Source organism: Thunnus maccoyii, chromosome 2 (genome assembly GCF_910596095.1).
Source record: "Thunnus maccoyii chromosome 2, fThuMac1.1, whole genome shotgun sequence".
NCBI classification, from domain to species: Eukaryota; Metazoa; Chordata; class Actinopteri; order Scombriformes; family Scombridae; genus Thunnus; species Thunnus maccoyii.
Window position 1 is genome coordinate 2,499,847 of NC_056534.1, and position 19,457 is coordinate 2,519,303.

General features: G+C 38.4%; 2 protein-coding genes across 2 annotated transcripts; one reads left to right on the forward strand and one right to left on the reverse strand.

Annotated features, from left to right (window-relative positions):
* Positions 1 to 651: 651 nt before the first annotated feature.
* ndufaf5 (NADH:ubiquinone oxidoreductase complex assembly factor 5) lies at positions 652 to 18,957 on the forward strand. Its single transcript, XM_042391009.1, has 11 exons — positions 652 to 1,031; positions 3,889 to 3,929; positions 4,012 to 4,075; positions 4,207 to 4,254; positions 4,922 to 5,025; positions 5,394 to 5,433; positions 7,387 to 7,584; positions 8,144 to 8,204; positions 11,731 to 11,814; positions 18,251 to 18,333; positions 18,735 to 18,957. The coding sequence occupies exons 1-11, from the start codon at positions 789 to 791 to the stop codon at positions 18,819 to 18,821; spliced, it is 1,053 nt and encodes a 350-aa protein (XP_042246943.1). The 5' UTR covers positions 652 to 788; the 3' UTR covers positions 18,822 to 18,957.
* Positions 13,154 to 15,239, reverse strand: LOC121882630 (E3 ubiquitin-protein ligase TRIM21-like). The gene has a single exon (XM_042391003.1). The coding sequence runs from the start codon at positions 15,237 to 15,239 to the stop codon at positions 13,605 to 13,607; it is 1,635 nt and encodes a 544-aa protein (XP_042246937.1). The 3' UTR covers positions 13,154 to 13,604.
* Positions 18,958 to 19,457: the final 500 nt, after the last annotated feature.

The window sequence follows — 19,457 nt, forward strand, 5'->3', positions numbered from 1 at the left end:
ATAAATGTACAATTACAGATCACAGCAACATATGAAGCCCTAACAAACTACTGTACGTATCTAAAGGGTTTAAATTATTTAGATAAAAATCAGTTCAACCGTCTTCTTCACTTTTAAAGCACTATTAATCAAATAATAATGTCACTGTTCTCTTGTGACTTATGGATGATGGTATAACTGTATTTTTGTACTTTTAACTTCTTTTGATTATTAGTGTTAATTTTTGCTAAAATTATTCACCAGTTAATTTAATGAAAATTAATTGTCAGCTATGTTTTTTTAAATAAAGTTTTAATTGCTGGAGTCATTTCTAGGGCAACAGTGCAGATTATTCTGTGGTTTCATTGTCTCAAATGTGTGAATATTTAATTTTACATAATTGAAAACACTATTTTTGGACGTTTCATAGACTAACCTGATAAATGATTAATAATAAAAATAATCAAAAGAGTAATCAATGGTTGAAATGATTGTTAGTTGCAGCCCTACTTTTATTAGAATTGGTATTTGTGGTGGCAAAAGTCACTGCACTGGTAACTATAGTGGTTTACATATTTGTATTGACGTTTTTAAATGTTTGGTCCAGTTCCAGGCTGTGATCCAGTTCCGTAGTTTTCATTCAGACCTTCATAATCCAGTTCCGCATTTTCCGTCCTTCTTTTCCCTGAGGTCATTCAATGTGGAGGACAGGAAGAAGTCGGTTCAGATGTTGCACAATGCTCAGATATTAGAGTATCTGTGTTTTTAATCCCCAGCTGACTTGCTGACCTGCTCTGTAAAGCAGCACCATGAGCAGCAGAGTGTGCGGGAGAGTCCTGCAGAGGCTGCAGACAGCCGGATCTCCCCCTGCAGCCTCCTCAGGCAGCTGGAGCTGCAGACTGCAGGCAGGGCCGAGGTGTGAGCCATGCAGAGGGCTGTCAGTGGCAAGCAGAGGAACCATGAATGTGTTCGACAGGACGATGAAGAGGAGGCAGAAGAACTGGGCGGCAGCTCTGCAGGAAAGCCACCAGTTTGACTACCTGAGAGACGAGGTGAGTTCAGACTGTCAGCCAATAATCCTGCAAGAGAACAACCTCTTTTTAAACTATTGTATTCATTCTGTTTTGAATATTTGTCATGTGACATACAAAACATCATCAAAACAGTTGAAAATATAAACATAACAGTATGAAACACATAAAATATCACTTTCTTCTAAAAAATCTTTGATGTAATTCCTGGATTGAACTTGTGTAACTTACATGATGTCATTAACCTCTTATGATGTAAGAGTTTGAACCAGGTGTTAATAGTTAAAACTTGATGCAGGAAAACTACTGATCTTCATCAGCAGATAGAATTTGCAGAGTTGTCACCAGATGTTTTATTTATTCTAATTTTTTTTAGTTTGGTTTCAAAGTTCATACTTGAAAATGAGACGATTATAGTCCTGATTTATTGATTATGATATGATTAAAGTAGGATGAAACCCAACGATACATTTTTATCATAAAGAATTCAAACGCTGAAGTCATTTCCATCTAAAGAATCCTGTAGAACAATTTGTTTAAAGTTCTTTTATAACTGGACAGCACGCATATAGCGCTTTGCTAGTTTTATCAAGTCATGGTTAGTCCTGATTAGTCCTAGACGGTCATGGTCAGTCCTGGTTGGTCATGGTTAGTCCTGATTAGTCCTGGATGGTCATGGTCAGTCCTGGTTGGTCATGGTTAGTCCTGATTAGTCCTGGATGGTCATGGTCAGTCCTGGACAGTCCTGGTCAGTCCTGGTTGGTCATGGTTAGTCCTGGTTGGTCCTGGTTAGTCCTGATTAGTCCTGGATGGTCATGGTCAGTCCTGGTTGGTCATGGTTAGTCCTGGTTGGTCCTGGTTAGTCCTGATTAGTCCTGGTCGGTCCTGGTCAGTCCTGGTTGGTCATGATTAGTCCTAGTTGGTCTTGGTTAGTCCTGGTCAGTCCTGGTCCGTCTTGGTCAGTCCTGGTTGGCCATGGTTGGTCCTGGTTAGTCCTGATTAGTCCTGGTCAGTCCTGGTTGGTCCTGGTTAGTCCTGGTTAGTCCTGGTCAGTCCTGGTTGGTCCTGGTCAGTCCTGGTTGGTCATGGTTAGTCCTAGTTGGTCTTGGTTAGTCCTGATTAGTCCTGGTCAGTCTTGGTCGGTCCTGGTCAGTCCTGGTTGGTCATGGTTAGTCCTGGTTGGTCCTGGTTAGTCCTGATTAGTCCTGGTCGGTCCTGGTCAGTCCTGGTTGGTCATGGTTAGTCCTGATTAGTCCTGGATGGTCATGGTCAGTCCTGGACGGTCCTGGTCAGTCCTGGTTGGTCATGGTTAGTCCTGGTTGGTCCTGGTTAGTCCTGATTAGTCCTGGTCGGTCCTGGTCAGTCCTGGTTGGTCATGGTTAGTCCTGATTAGTCCTGGATGGTCATGGTCAGTCCTGGTTGGTCCTGGTCAGTCCTGGTTGGATATGGTTAGTCCTGGTTGGTCCTGGTTAGTCCTGATTAGTCCTGGACGGTCATGGTCAGTCCTGGTCAGTCCTGGTTGGTCATGGTTAGTCCTGGTTGGTCCTGGTTAGTTCTGATTAGTCCTGGTCGGTCCTGGTCAGTCCTGGACGGTCATGGTCAGTCCTGGTTGGTCATGGTTAGTCCTGGTTGGTCCTGATTAGTCCTGGTCAGTCGTGGTCGGTCCTGGTCAGTCCTGGTTGGTCATGATTAGTCCTAGTTGGTCCTGGTCAGTCCTGGTCAGTCCTGGTCGGTCTTGGTCAGTCCTGGTTGGTCATGGTTAGTCCTGGTTGGTCCTGGTTGGTCCTGGTTAGTCCTGGTTAGTCCTGGTCAGTCCTGGTCAGTCCTGGTTGGTCATGGTTGGTCCTGGTTAGTCCTGATTAGTCCTGGTCGGTCCTGGTCAGTCCTGGTTGGTCATGGTTAGTCCTGGTTGGTCCTGGTTGGTCCTGCTTAGTCCTGATTAGTCCTGGTCAGTCCTGGTTGGTCCTGGTTAGTCCTGGTTGGTCCTGGTTAGTCCTGGTTGGTCCTGGTTAGTTCTGATTAGTCCTGGTTGGTCCTGGTCAGTCCTGGTTGGTCATGGTTAGTCCTAGTTGGTCTTGGTTAGTCCTGATTAGTCCTGGTCATTCCTGGTTGGTCCTGGTCAGTACTGGTTGGTCATGGTTAGTCCTGGTTGGTCCTGGTTGGTCCTGGTTAGTCCTGATTAGTCCTGATTAGTCCTGGTCAGTCCTGGTCAGTCCTGGTTGGTCATGGTTAGTCCTAGTTGGTCTTGGTCAGTCCTCTGAGGCTGAAGAAGACTGACCAGGACCGACCAGGACTACTGGACTGATCTCTGCTCTCAGCTGCAGTTGTGACACTCAGATAGTCCCAGGAAGACATATTGTTCTCTTCTTCTTCTTCATCATCATCTGTTGACGTTTTAATCAGTTTGATGAATTTTTTTAGTATAAATTGGTGATTTTCAGTTACTGTCAACAAGAGAAGGAACAGAGTCCCCCAAAATATCAAGATCCAAAAGGTAAAAAGCTTTTATGATCAAGGCTGTGTGATTAAAAACAAGAGCCAGAGGAATCTGTGGAGGAAACAAATGTGTCGGATAAACAAAAACTGGACAAATCAGGAAGACAGAAAACTTGATGGCATAAAGGAAACTGGTTTGCAGGCTTTGGATGGTTTACAGGGAACTTTTCTTTAATTTAATTTACTCTTAGTTTTCATTGTTTTCAGTGCTGAAAAGATTGATGAAGAAATGATGTTGAGTGATTGTTCAGCAGACGATGACACATGAAAACCAGCAGCTGCTAAACAAATGCTTCTGTAATTAGAAGAATTACAACGTTTCCATAGAAACTACTCACATTAATTAATTAAAGTTTTGATTTTGTGTTGTGTTTATTTGTAGGTGGGCAGTCAGGTGGCCGACCGCGTCTACGACATCGCACGGTGGGTTCACGGCGAGAAAGCTGCTTCCATGTTTGAAGCAAAGTTCCTCGTCTAACGCTGTTTCCTCTTCCTGTCTCCTCAGGACGTTTCCTCTCGCGTTGGACATCGGTGGCGGAAAAAGTCACATCGCAGAGCATTTAAGCAAAGTACAGTCTGAATATCTGAAGATCTTATATGTTGGTTTAGCTGTGAAATAATTATTATAACTCATTTATTGAGTCAAAAACTTGAAATTATTTACATTTAGACACAAATTTTTTGTTTGTTTGTGTTTCAGGAAATTGTGGAGCGTTTGTTCCTGACAGACATCTCAGAGACGACTCTGGTGAGCGTTCATCATAAAAACTATCATACATATAAACATATAAAAATATTTAAAAAAAAAAAAAAAAAAAAAAATATATATATATATATATATATATATATATATATATATATATATATATATATATATATATATATATATGTGTGTGTGTGTGTATGTATGTGTGTGTGTGTATTTATATGTGTATATACACACATATATACATATATATTTAATATATATAATTTACTGTAGAGGAAACTGACTTTTCCGTTATCTATTTATTATTATAGTTTTTTTGCAGTATGGTGTCGTACCCTTTTGGGCTAATTACTTTATGTTTTTATACAATTCATGATATATACAAACATTTTTGATAAGGTGAAATGTGCTGAACAGGACAGTTTACAGTTAAATAATAAACTGTACAATGGTGACACCGTTTCATATCATATATTTATCAACTTAAATTTTCTTCTCATTTATCTGACACCTTCAGTGATATATCTGCAATAAGCTAATATGAGCCGATATATCGGTTCAGCTCTAGAAGGAAAGTGAAGCGTTATTTGTTTTTTGTGGCTTATAAGACAGATTTAATTGTAATAATAAATACTGGATGTTACCTTGTGATTTTACTACAGTTATGTTCATATAATAATAATGATTTTATGGCTGTGATCTCTAGAAACAGAGAAGACAGAGTGAGATCCCGACACACTGCATTCTGGCTGATGAGGAGTTTCTACCTTTTAAAGAAAACACCTTTGACCTGGTGATGAGCAGCTTGAGGTGATTAATAGTCACGTCTCTGTACTTAAACCTTGTTAAGAACACTCTACAATTTAATGCACTCCGGTACACCACCACCACAAAAACAGACACATCAGTAGATACTCACATCTAAACCATTTTAATTCATATTTTGAAAGTTTAAAGTCTCTAAACTGAACTCAGCTGCCACAAAATAAAGCGTAAAGAGTCCTGACAGTCGGCTCAGTAACCGTCTGTTTGTCCTAATTTAATGTGGTCGTGATTCATCGGTGTTGAAGTACACAGAGGGCTTTAAACTTGTATCTGATTGGTGAACACATGGTGTGTTTGTAGACACTAAACAAAGCACTAAACACTGTGTTTAATGTCTTTTTCTCTTCTCTCAGTCTGCATTGGATTAATGACCTACCTGGAGCTCTGAAACAGGTGAGAAAACACACATATAACAGTTCATGTAAGCGTGAAACTACAATACTTGTTTACACTGAATTGTTTTATGACAAGCAATATATATGTGTATATATATATATATATATGTCAAACCTATATATAGGTGCTTATTTTCCATATTATTCTGTGTTATCTCATGTTTTTTTTTTCATTATTTTCAATTTGTTTGACCTGTCATGTTATTCTCTGGGTCATGTGATTGTTTCCCGTTGGCTGTTGCTACTATAATATATGTGAGGCTACACCCTGTTTCATTGTCTGTTTTAAAGCCCTGACGCAGACCTACAGTGATCAAAACATGTTGGCGTTTTAATGATTTAGCCACTTCAATAAAGGCTTTTTTCCTTCCCCGTAGTTACATTTTTATATATTTATTTCTTTGAAGCACTCTGTTAGACAGACACATTTCTGATCGTTTGATTATATAAAGCAACCAGTCTTCTCTTATGAGGAAATGTTCATTCAGCTGTAAGGAAATGATTCTTTTCTACAAGTTATAGTGATTTTTGTTCATATCTGTGATTGTTTGCTTTCTGGTGATCGTCCACTAGAGGTTGTAGTTTCCTCAGCTGTTGATTTGTCTGAGCAGGAAACATTTTTCACTCTTCAGTCTTTTATTTTCATTTGAGGAGATAACTCGTCCATTTTAGACTCTTCTTGTTGGCTTTTTTCTGTCATTACTACCATTACTCTAACTGAACATCATGTGTTCTTTGCACTTCTATCAATTCATTAGTTGATTGACAGAAATTGATCTAACTATTTCATAATTGATTCATTGTTTTAGTCATTTTTCAAGCAAAAATGCCAAATGTTTTTTGGTTCCACCTTCTCAAATGTGACAATTTAAATCTAAGTTTTTCCTTGTCATATGACATCACAGTGAGCTCTGAGTAATTCCACTTTTTTTTTTTAACGTTTCAATGACTAAACAATTTAAGTAATTTTCTCTAATTCTAGTTTCTCAAATGTGAATATTTGCTGGTTTCTTTAGTCTCTGACAGTAAACTGCACATCCTTGTGTTGACAAAACAAGACATGTTTAGTTGCATCTTGGGCTTTTTGGGAAACAGTGATCAACATTTTATCAGGGCTCCAACTAACAAGTATTTTCATTTTTTGTCAGTAGTTGTTTGGTCTATAAAATGTAACAAAACGGTGAAAAATGTCGATCACCGTTTCTCAAAAAGCCCAAAATGCAGAGAAGAAGTTTACTGTCATAGAGGACCAAAAGAAACCAGGAAATATTCACATTTGAGAAGCTGAACCAGAAAATTTGGAGATTTTTTCTTTAAAAAAAATTAATTGATTATCAAAATAGTTGGTGATTAACTTTCAGTTGATCAACTAATTGATTAATCAACTTATCATTGCAGCTGTACATTTTATAGACCCAACAGCTAACCAGACTAATCTATAATGAAAATAATCATTAGTTGCAGCCGAGTAAGTTATTTTATTTTCATGTTGTCAATCTGTGTATTTTTGTATGTTTTGTAGGTGGAAATGTGTATTATATCTTCAGTCTTTACTCAGTTTTTTGTTACTCTATTTTACTATCTATTTTTATTCTTCTACTTTATTTGTTTAGTGTATTTTAGTTATTGTACATCATTTCTACTTTTAATTGTACTCATCTGTTTTTGTCTCTTTTTATCTTATATGTAGTTAAACAGTAAATTAACCCTTTAATAAACCTTGACTGGATGTTGTGGACTTATATTACTTAAATTATTAATTAAACTTTATGTTCATATGAACATTTAAAACCGCAGCATGCTCAGTTTTTACTATTCAATTTTTTTCAATTTTATTTATATAGCGCCAAATCACAACAAAAGTCATCTCAGGGCACTTTTCACATGGAGCGGGTCTAGACCATATTCTTTATACTATATATATATATATATAACCGCCTCCTCCTCTCAGATCCATCAGGTGCTGAAGCCGGACGGGGTGTTCATCGGGGCGATGGTGGGCGGGGAGACGCTGTACGAGCTGCGATGTTCCCTCCAGCTGGCCGAGACCGAGAGGGAGGGAGGATTCTCCCCGCACGTCTCCCCCTACACCGCCGTCACCGACCTGGGCAACCTGCTGGGCCAGGCCGGCTTCAACCTGCTCACTGTGGTGAGAATCACACCAACACTGTAGTGCAAATTACTTATATTACATTCAATCTCCACCGCTACATAATTTAATCATTTATTACACATCACATTTATTTACTTTCCAGTTTTATATCCCATTTCAAAGCTGTTGTTGCTCCATTCTGTAAATAATTTTTAAAATCAATTTAAATATTACTTTTTTTGCTTATTTCATTATTTATATTATCTTAATGTTGTTCTATTTTTATTCTTCTATGTTGTGTTTGTGGGAGCCAAGACACATTCTGTATATGCTGTATATGATTATGATTCTGAAATGTTGTAGTTCTAGTTCTCTTTTATTTGGATAAAACACACTGGAAGATAAATAAAGACTATAAAGAAAGACAAAGGAAAAGATATTAGAACATAGAGTCCTAGAAACCGGAGGAGTATGTGTGTGTTTTTGTAGATATTAGACCACATTAATGCACCCTTGTTGATTTTTTTTTTTTTTTTTTTTAATGTGTTTAATCTGTTTTCAAATTCATCAAATACAAACCCAGCTTTCTCTCTCTCTCTCTCTCCGTCTCTTCCAGGATACTGATGAAGTTCAGGTTCACTATCCGGGAATCATTGAAGTCATGACCGATTTACAAGGTATAAAATACTCAGTGTCGATGTGTGACTCAGTTTAATTGATCTAAACCATAAAACCAAGTCGTAAAGTATCTGAATTGAAGTCCTCAAACACCTGCAGGGCTTCCGTCCAGCTGGATCTCAAAGCTGTATATGTTCTGAACCTTTTATTGCAAAGTTTACACTATACGGTGGCCATTTTGGGACATTTCAGGCAATAATAATAATAATAATGATAATAATAACAACAACAATAATATCAACTTAATTTTTATAGTACCTTTCATACAAAATGCAGCTCAAAGTGCTTTACAGTTAAGAGATAAAAAGCAAAAAACAGACATTAAGAACATTAAACAGGAAACATAAGTAGATTAAAAGGAGGCAAACAAGAAAAAACATCACTTTGCATTAAATAGAGGACATCAATAAAAAGGAAACACGGCTAAAATTCTTTAGTAAAGCACATAATCAATCAATGAAATAGAACAAAAATGCCTTAAAATGGAATAAAAAGTCTTAAACATGGTGGGATATGGTGCACAAGAAATGGTATGATTACCATAGATTAAGAAGATGTATTTAGGTGTCCTTTAAAGGTCTGCCTCTCTAATGTCTTTAGGTAAGGTGTTCCAAAATTTTGGAGCATAACTGAAGAAAGCTGCATCTCCAGTAGAAGATCTAAGCCGTAGATCTTCTACTGCAGGCTTGCTAAATCTGATGTTTCATTTCATAATGCCTTCGTACACTGTACTCTTTCATCACGGCGACACTCTCGTTGCAAATCAAACAAACACACTTCCTCCTTGGTTTCTATGAAAAAATATTCATTTTTCCACGGAGTCTGAAATTTTCTGCACTCGCTTGCAATCTTGCGTCTCTTTGGTTCCACCATTTCTGGTAACCCTGAGCAAATTTTTTTCTTTGATTGTTCTTCTTTGTGGAGACGCTGCCTTGTTCAAGACAGTAGCTCCAACTAGTGTTTAGACTAAGAAGTACAACACAGTCAAGCACAAATATTATGTGTGGGCCATAGTCCATTATATTTTTAGACTTTTGATACAAGCCAATAAAAAATGGATAGCGGGCCGCAGATTTTTTTGACACCCCTGATCTAAGGGCTTATGAAGGAACATAAAGCAACAGGGAGTCTGTGATGTAACTGGGCTCTAACCCATTGAGAGCTTTATGAACAAGTAGAAAGACTTTAAAATCGATTCTGGAAGACACAAGGTGCCAGTGTAGTTCAGCCCAAACTGGAGTGATGTGTTCTCTCTTGTTTGTTTTTGTTAATAGTCAAGCAGCAGAGTTCTGAATAAGCTGTAATCTGTCAAAGGACTTTTTAGGAAGACCCGTAAAAAGTGAATTGCAGTAATCCAACCTACTTGAGATAAAAGCATAAATTAGTTTTTCAGCATCTTGCTGAGTTAGGAATGGTCAAACCTCGGTTATTTCTTTGTTTATATGGGACTTAAAGCTCAAGTCAGAGTCTAAAATAACTCCTAGGCTTGTTTCCTCTGGTTTGATTAAAGGTTTCCAAGTCTTTTAAAGAGCTCATCCCTTTTTTCTTTGGGGCCAATTAATTAAGATTTCTGTTTTCTCCTCATTTAATTTTAAAAAAGTTATTACTCATCCATCTATTGATTGCGGACAGACAGGCAGTGAGTGATTTTTAAAGCATCTGGATCGCTCGGTTCAACAGATATGTACAATAGCGTATCATCGGCATAGGTGTGGAAGCTAACATTATGTCCTCTGATGATATCACCTAGGGGGAACATATATATATATATATATATAATATAGTGAGAATAGCAAAGGCAAAGTTATGTCATATTTTTCTGATACATGTCCTCCAAGAATAATAAAAAATTCCTTCCTGTAATGTATGTCTGGAACTAGTTTAAAACCATATACTGTATAAAAATATGGACGTAGTTACCGTGACGTCACCCGTTGGTTTCGGACGAGCGGTTTTGAAGCTCAAAGCGAGCCGCTCCGGCCGTCGCCATCTTGGCAGTACGTGACGCTGCCTAACTCCCAGCCAATCAAAAATGGGCAAAGAGGCGGGCCGAATGGCTGAAACAAGCCACCTAGCGGCTGGCAGACCTGTCACTCAAAGCAGCCATGTCCTTCATTATGCATAACTTTACGGCTTAATAAAATTTAAACGGATGAGTTATAAAAAAATTCACCCCGTACAGTTGTCATGAAAGAGGAAATTAGCTACAGAGACCTAAACCGTTTTTTGTACCAGGCTGCAAACATGTTTATTTCTGCTGTAAAGTTGGACATTTTAACATGGGGGTCTATGGGGATTGACTCGCTTTTGGAGTCTCAAGTGGCCATTCAAGGAACTGCAGTTTTTGGCACTTCTGCATTGGCTTCATTTTTCAGGCCTGGAGGTTGCTAGGTTTTCAAACAGTTTCATTAATTCCATAGCCTTGGAGTCAGCAGTGTTATTAATGTGAATGTTGAAGTTATCCTGTCATATTTGGTGATAATAAGAGTAGTCCGCTCGGAGAATCCCGGGAGAAATAGTGATATGTGCCCCGGAGGCCTGTATATTGTAATAATGACTACAGCTGGTTCAGCTTTAAGCGCAAGGGCAAGATATTCAAAGGATGGGAATTTACCCAGGTTGACCTTTGTACAGCTGAACTTTTATGAGTAGATAGTATCAATTCCACCCCCTCTTTTTTCCTGTCTCGCTGACTGATAAAAGCTGTAATCTGGTGGACAGGTCTCAGTAAGTGTCGCAGTGTTCATTCATGTCCAGCTAGGTTTCAGTTAGGTGCATAAAATCAAGCTTATAATTGACTATAAGATAATTAATAATAATAATTAATACGCCGATACCATTAACACCTTAGGAGGAGATAGTGTTTCTTGGGGGTCCAAAATTGGCACAAAGTCGTACTTTGATGGGCATATCGCAGACTTCCTGTTGGATTTAGGTCAGGGGTGTCAGCATATGATTTGTAGGTCTTGATGAGACGAATAATTGAGTTTTGGTTCGATCTCTCTATGACATTCCTACGGGCCGTGGCAGCCATATTAGATACATAGGTGGCGCTATAGAGCACATTTTGGCACTTTGGGGGAGCATTTTTATATTTTATCAAATTTTTCACCAGACCTGATGTGCGTTCCAAATTTGGTGAGTTTTTGAGCATGTTTAGGGGATCAAATTAAGGGTTGAAGTGGTGTAATAATAAAGAAAGAAGAAGAGGAAGAAGAAAGAAACAAACACACGAAATACAATAGCCCCTTTGGGGCTCAGGCCCTGATTATACAATTTAAACCAATCTACTACAAACTATAGAGGCCCTACAGTACATCCCGCCTTTATGAAATAAAGTTGAGTCAATAAAGTTTTTGTTGACACTGTGTAAACTGTAAGGTCATTGTTGAGGCTGTAGTAAGTGATGATTGTATGAGAGTAAAACTGGATATGTGCAGTTTTTGGGACTCTAAACCAAATTTGACAACTTTTATTCAACATAATTTGCAAACTTATATGAAGTTTCACTTCCATACTCTGCAGGTATGGGTGAGAGTAACTGTGCTTGGAACCGGAGGTCACTGCTGCACAGAGACACCATATTAGCAGCAGCAGCTATTTATAAAGGTAAGTTTCAAAGAAGAGAAAAACCAGCTGCTAAACTTACCTGTAACAAGGTTGAAACACACGACCCTGAAAGATCTGTGGTTCCACTGAGCTTCTATACACACCACCTTTTATAATCTATTTTATATATATACTGAATATAAAAGATTTACATGTATATTATTACAGGAGTGTATTCCTGCCACCATGACAATAAAATATTTGTTCAGTTGACGAGAAACTTTTCTTGTTTTTTAACAAGATCCTTCTCACACTATAACGATATTTTTCATGTTATTACTGTAGATACCAGATTATTCACTTTTTACAAGAAACTTTTCTTGTAATGACAACACATGACTTTATCTTCTATCTATATCACAAAACTTCAGTATTTCATGGAATTAATTAATCTTATTTAAACAAAAATTTCTCGTTATAACATGTTAAGTTGTTATAGCAAGAACCTTCCTTATAAGCAAATATTTTTTGTCATGGTGGCATCAATACGCTGCTGTATACAGAACTTAAACTTTCATATCTCGTGAGGCCCCTGGTCTTTGGTCGGGGGTCCAGGTCTTAACCCTGGTTAGTCTGTGCATAAAGGCACCATTTATTAAGTTATTAGAGATGTGACATGAAGACCTGGAGGTAGGAGCAGCCTGGTGTTTTAGCTACTCTTGTCTGTCATGTGACTCTCATATTTGTCTCAGTTGTCTCCCTTAAACACAGTGTCTGACCCATGTTGGGCTGCCCAAGTGCATTATGGGAATGATTAAGACCTTGTGTACATGAAGAAACATTTTCAAAGAGGAAGAAGTGCAGGGTGACCAAATCAAAATGATGCAAATGCAGAATATTGAGGTATTTTCCTTTTTTTTTTGTGGAACAGGTCACAACGGTAAAAATATTTAATGAAACAGAATAAAAATGTAGGAACCATGATTTTAGGTGATATAAAGCACTGATGAGTGTTTTAATTGAAATACTGGTTACTGTACAGTTGGCGTAAAGTTTAACAATGTGAAACAATAGAAAACATTTGGATAATTTACTTCAGCAGAAAACAAACCTCTCAATAGATTGTAGGTCAATTAAGTAAAAAACAATAATCAGTGCAGAGAGAAAATATTGAAACGTGATGATACAAAGCTGCATATGTAGACTAATAAGTGTTTGGTAAAGAAAGCAGAAAAACATTTGTGATTGTTAATGAACTGTAACAGAAACACAAACACAGCTTCTCTGTAAACCAGCTTTTATTTTTTGTGTTTGGTGTTCAACAAGTCACTGCTTACTCAGGCCATGTTTTTAAAGCTTTACATTAAAACTACAGACATAGTTTAGTTTACAGATTTTTACAATCATTTACAGATTTCTTTAAATCATAATCAATCTATTCAGAATTCAAACAAGCAATTTGGCCAAAGTAGACAGAAACTAAACAAACCTCAGACAAGATAAGAAAATCCTTTATACACATTATACACATATTCTATTAATCAACTGTAGAGCTGCAACTAGGAGCTCATGTTGTCTGAATGTTTTGTCTGACCAACAGTCCAAAACCCAAAAATAATCCAGTTACCATCATACAGAGCAGAGAGTAGCATCAAAACCTCACATTTAAAAAGATGGAGCCTGAGAATGTTTGTCTGTGAAATATTCACTTTGTTTTCTGTGGTTTCACTTCAAACTGAAACTTTTGTTTTTTTTGGAAACTTTGTGTCTCATAATAAACCAGAATGTGTTTGTATATTTACTCTCTTCAAAAACAAAGACACATTTATGACATAAAACAGGTGATTACTCTACTCAGTTTGATTGACAGGACAGATGATCAGAGGGGCGGAGTTTTTACCACCATCATTAGGACAGGGACTGAAGTATGGGTAGAGTTTGTCAGTGAAGGAGCAGCCAGTAAAGGAGTAGATAAGAGCTGCAGCATCTACGTCGTAAAAGGAGACCAGACCCTCCTCATAATCCACAAACACCCCCACCTTCTGAGGCTGAGACTTCAGAGAGAGACTGACTGAAGGACCAGCGAGAGCTTTGTATTCATATCCATTTCTCAACCATATAGTCCAGTAACCATCCTGAGGTCTCAGTGTGATTTCTCCTTTCCTGTTGATCGACTCTCTGGCCAGCCCTAATTCCCATTCAGTTTTCCCTTTAACTTGAACCTCAAAGTAAAATCTGCCTGATAAGAAACTCTGCTTTCCTAAAACATTGGCACAGTAAGAAAATCTCTTTGGGTTGTCTGGAAGATTCTTCTCCACATCACCATGATTTACTCGTTTCCCATCATCAGACAGGACGAGTTCGGGATATGCTGTATCAGGATCAAGAGTCACATCCACTGCATACTGCTGGATCCTCTTCAGCTCGGCCTCAAGCAGCTTCTTCATCTCTTTACTGAGCGTCTCCTCCAGCTGAGTCACAGCTCTCTTCACAGTCTTCCAATAAGATGGTGGACAGAGGCTGACCTCTGTCCAGTCCTTGGTGGGTGGAGCAGCTTTCAAGTTTTGGAGGAGGTGGAGGTGGTCTTCAGAGAGTGAGAGTTGCTTCACCTCAGAGCTTCTCTTGTTCAGCTCAGAGATTTCCTGTTCCAGCTCTTTGATGAAGTTTTCAGCCTGTTTCTCTGTCGTTCTTTGCTTCTCTTCAATCGTCTCAATGAGCTCATTCAGGCTTCTGTCAACAGACTTCATCAAAGCAGTGAAGACCTGAAGACCTTCTGCTTTCTCTCTGTCTGCATCTTCCTTACTGAGGTCAACTGAGTGTTTGATCTCTTGAATCTTCAGTCGTCTCTTCTGGATCATTTGCTGAATTTCAGCCTCTGTCTTCCCCAGCTCTGCCTTCTTTCCTTCATATCCTTCTTTCAGAGGAACAAACTCATGTGTCTTGTGGTCTAAAGCAGAGCAGAGCACGCAGACACATGTCTGGTCGGTCTTACAGAACAGCTTCAGAGGTTTATCGTGCTTCATACACATCCTGTCTTCCAGGTTCTCCACAGGGTCCATCAGCTGATGTCTTTTCAGACGTGAAGCTGTCAGATGAGGCTCCAGGTGAGTCTCACAGTAGGAGGCCAGACACACCAGACAGGATTTCAGGGCCTTCAGTTTGGTTCCAGTACAGACGTCACAGGGAACTTCTCCTGGTTTGGCAGCTTGTTGCTCTGAGCTGCTGCTGCTGGCTTCCTGTTGAGCTTCCTGTCTGAACTGAGAAACAACCTCATAGATGAAAGTGTTGACGTGAAGCTCAGGTCTTGTGTAGAAAACCTTTTTACACATCGGACACAGGTACTGGACATTACTGTTCCAGTGTTCATTGATGCAGTTTCTGCAGAAGTTGTGTCCACATGGTGTGGTGACTGGATCAGTGAACACATCCAGACAGATGCAGCACAGAAACTGATCTTCAGATAGCAGACAGCTGGCAGCAGACATATCTACACACTGAGTGAAAACAAAAGACACATTTTTTTTTCATTATTTGTTAAAAAACAAATAAAGATAATTATTGTTGTATTAAGTATAACATGTGATATTAGGTAAAGTAATGAATTATATTTTCTGTTATTGATCGGGATGGGAACACATGAACGGAGTTGTGAGCAACTGTGATCATTGAAGTCGTGCTGGCAGCTCAAACAGTTATCCACAAGGCTGCATGGTGAGTTTAAAGTTGTTGTTTACTTTGATGACGTGTTTTATGTGCACAAACACAGTAACACAGTAACACAGTAAGAGACTGTCATCTGCAGCTCTTTATCTAAGAGCTCATTGTGGCTGTTTCTGCTTGTACTATTCTTCCATACAATCTTTAAAATGAACCACTGACAAAATTACACAGAATATGTCCATATCTTGTTGTGTAGACCAACTGTTATTGAAGAATAGCACTGCTAACAAAGCTCTGCTAACTTGGTGACAAACACCTTTTATTACATCCAGCTGCTTCACAATAAAAGCTGCTGCTTGTTGGTAGAAAGCTTTTAATGTGAAACAGCTACAGGAAATAGAATGCAGTGTGTCTGTAGGAAGTGATCAGTAAATAGTAATAAGACCAGGAAGGTTGGAGTGAAGCTGAACTCCAAACCACAGAGATTCAGTTACAAGTTACAAAAGTCCTGAGAACTGACACAGAGAGACTGTTTAAAAAACAATTAAAGTTGTTTCACTGAATCTGTGTAAAAACATCTTTAGTTATATTGTCACTAATTTCACAAGTGTCAGTATGAAATGAAAAGAGTGGAACTTCCTGTCTGCTGTGTTAAAGCTGGTTGTTGAAACATTAAATATGATCAGTTGTACTCACCAGTGTTTGGCAGAGACTCTGCTGTGTTGTTGAGAAAGACTTGATGAACTCAGTTTAATTTTTATTTGGACAGAAGTGGAGAGACTCGACTGCAGCTCTGCTGTCGCTCTGACAAACTTATAGTTTTATTTCAGGAGAGTGACGTTGCAGCTCTCTTATCTTTCCAGTGTTGCTCCTCCTCTTACTGCAGCTCTGATTGGGAGTTGTTTTCCTCCATCTTACTTACAGGATTATTGTGAAATATCATGGAGCAAAGGTGAGACTGTAAATAACAGGCAGCCAGTTTTTATTGCTGAAGTTTTTATGTAACTATTAACATCTTTATCTGTGTTCCTTGAATCGAGTTCAATAAATGTCATCTGGTCAACGTTGATGTTAAATCAACAGTTATTTCAAAAACACATTTTTTAACTTCTACAAACGGTTTCCAGTTTACTTCACAAAAAGAGGTGAAAGACTTTTGACAACAACCAGGCAATCATTTTATTTTATTTCATACAGTTACGATTTCTTTATTTTGCTTCATGTTCTACCTTATTTGTTCCTTTGCTGTAAAGCAGATTAGTTCAGACTGTTTTGTGGTGAACCACCACAGTCCTGACAGGGATAAATGTAGAATCTATCATCTCTGTACTGAGTGATGCTTCACACTGCCAGCACTGTCCTATGGGAGTTTGGGAGTTGTAGTGTGAACCCTGTTAGCCACAGAGCTAACGTCATGTCAGCAGCTCTGCTGTCAATCTGAGGTTTGGAACATTTAAAGAATTAAAAAGTGTTTGTTAGCAGGAGTTGGATGGTTTGAATCCTCAACCTGTTTTAGTAAATCTTGATGACTGTAATGATCTTCCCTGTTTAAGAAACTATTATTGCAGTAACAGAAACCTTTTGTTAGATATGAATTTTTTTTTTTTTTCAGTTTGCGTAAAGAATGCTACTGCCACCTTGCTTGACATTTTATTCAAACACCTGGAGAGCAGTAAAACTCATGCAAAGCTGTTTTTTGTTGATTTTTCATCAGCTTTTAACACCATTCAGCCCCACCTGTTGGTGAATAGACTATAGATATAGTCAGTCTCCTCCATGATGATAAACCAAGTCATGGCACTGCAGTAGCTGCCACACACACTCTCTGTCTTCTCCAGCCACCTCACCGGCACATCTTCACATCTTCACCACCTGCACTCATATATGGATTGTGTAAATTAGAGGAACACCTTTATGCTGGATTTTGGAGTAAATATAAATGAATGCAGTGTTTATTGTATTTTAGATATTGAGTGTGTGGTCTCATCAGTCGTGTCTGTGTCCATATACAGTAGATACTTAATAAATACCGAGTGATGAGCTTTGGTGTCCCCATGTCTCCACTCTTCCATACACTGAAAGTGTGCAGCAATGCACTTCTTGGCATCTATATCCATGTCTGAACACTTTGTTTAATTTGGGTTTCGTTTGTTGCACCGACTGCATTACCAGCTGCTGCAGCCATCATCAGCCTCTCAAACTTACTGCTGCCGTTATCCACAGAAACAACATGTACGTCAATATTCATGAGGTCTTTTGCTTTGAACATTTCTGGGTAATTGTGGGAGTGTAGGAGGTGGGACATGAGGTTTGTCCTTGTGCGCACATTTTCAAGTTGATTGTGATTTATAAAGGGAAAAATGCTTGCTTTCGTACATGTGCACAGTTTTATAAATCTCAGTAATTATCACTTCCTCCCTCTTAGCCACAAGCTGCAGTCCTTTACACACAGACAAAGCTTCACAACAACATGGAACAGTGTGGGATTATGTAGAAGGTGCGGAAAGTGTTGACTGATTGTGAAAGTAACCTATTTTGCAAAAATGAACATGTTATTTTACATATTTCCAAAATGTTGAACAGTTCATTCAACTACTGCAGACTAAACAGAGTGAAGTGCTTTCCATGTAATGTTTTGCTCAGTATAAAAGTGTCTGGTTGTTACATTATTGATCTTTCCCAGGTGCCATCGTGGCCCCTGATTTCACTGGGTAACACTGTTAAACCACAGAAGAAGAACTTTCCTGTTACTGTCAGGACTTGATTACACGTTTTGCAGGAGTTTGGTGTTATTGTTTGGTTAAACTATGTCTCTGTTTGATTGAAACTGTTTCAGAGATGTATGGTAACGAGGACGGCTCCATACCTGCCACCTTTGAGATCCTCTACATGATTGGCTGGAAGCCTCATGACTCACAGGTGAGACAGATGTTCTGTTGCAGCAAACTGAGAGTTGTGTGTTCAACAAAGTCCTTAGTTATTTTGTTTTTGTCTCCAACTTTGGTTCCAAGCAATAATTGTCTTAGTGCTTTTGCACTGCATTTCCCAGAGTTCACTTGTCTTTTTAACAGTCTGGGTAGGATTAATGTGTTGTTCCTTGAATATTCTATTGAAGCCATTCAGTTTCTGTTGATATTTTTATAGTTATGCTAAATACCCAGATCTTATCTTTCTGTTTATTCCAAATAATTCAGAAACAGGAAAGAGCTATCAAGTCAGTGTTTATCCATCAGATTCAGGAGCAGAGGTGACATTTTTGTATTTTTATGTGTAACTGTTGTGAATTAATCCTTTAAGATGTGTTTTGTTTTCTTCATTAGGCCAAACCAGCAAAGCGAGGCTCAGCCAACGTGTCATTTGGGGATTTGTCAAAGATCAGCCAGCCAACCAACACAGACAAGTCATAGAACCTTCTGAGCCACTGAACAGCTGACATAATGAAGATTGTAAATACTATATTTTATTTAAACCCCACTGTTTTGTAGCCAGATTAAGTATAGATGTGTTGTAATAATTCTCTGGAAATAAAGTTGAGCAAAGAAGGCGGTGTGTGGGATTATTGCATTTCCTTTGACAGGAAGTTCAGTTTTAGATATGTAGAGCAACTGGTGTGCTGATTAGAAAATAAGACTTGACTCATTTACCCACAAGATAGATAGATAGATAGATAGATAGATAGATAGATAGATAGATAGATTATATTGAGCTTGCAGACTGCAAAAAACAACAAAAACAATCTCACCTCTTGAGGAGTTGAATTTTTTTGCACTGCAGCCTCAATCAGAAGAGTATCACGGCTGGTCAGAGGTCAAACATCTGAAGAATACAGTTGGACAGTGCTGCCAAGCCAGTGGACTCAGAAACAGACAAATCCATGTCTTGATAGTGATGGTTGTAATCATGTTTTATTGATTTTAAAGATAATTAATGATTATCAAAGATAATCATTAATTATCTTTGATAATCATTAATTATTGCTGATAGCCAAACTTGTAGCCAAGGTCCAACAAAATGGTGCCCCGTGTGAGGCAGAGTATTGTTGG

What these genes read in the sequence shown, in the direction of transcription:
- ndufaf5 (XM_042391009.1), top strand. Translation starts at nt 789, where the DNA reads ATGAGCAGCAGAGTGTGCGGGAGAGTCCTGCAGAGGCTGCAGACAGCC. An exon ending in TCGCAGAGCATTTAAGCAAA is followed by an intron (nt 4,076 to 4,206) that starts GTACAGTCTGAA and finishes TTTGTGTTTCAG; the next exon opens with GAAATTGTGGAGCGTTTGTT. An exon ending in GGAAGCCTCATGACTCACAG is followed by an intron (nt 18,334 to 18,734) that starts GTGAGACAGATG and finishes TTTCTTCATTAG; the next exon opens with GCCAAACCAGCAAAGCGAGG.
- LOC121882630 (XM_042391003.1), bottom strand. Translation starts at nt 15,239, where the DNA reads ATGTCTGCTGCCAGCTGTCTGCTATCTGAAGATCAGTTTCTGTGCTGC.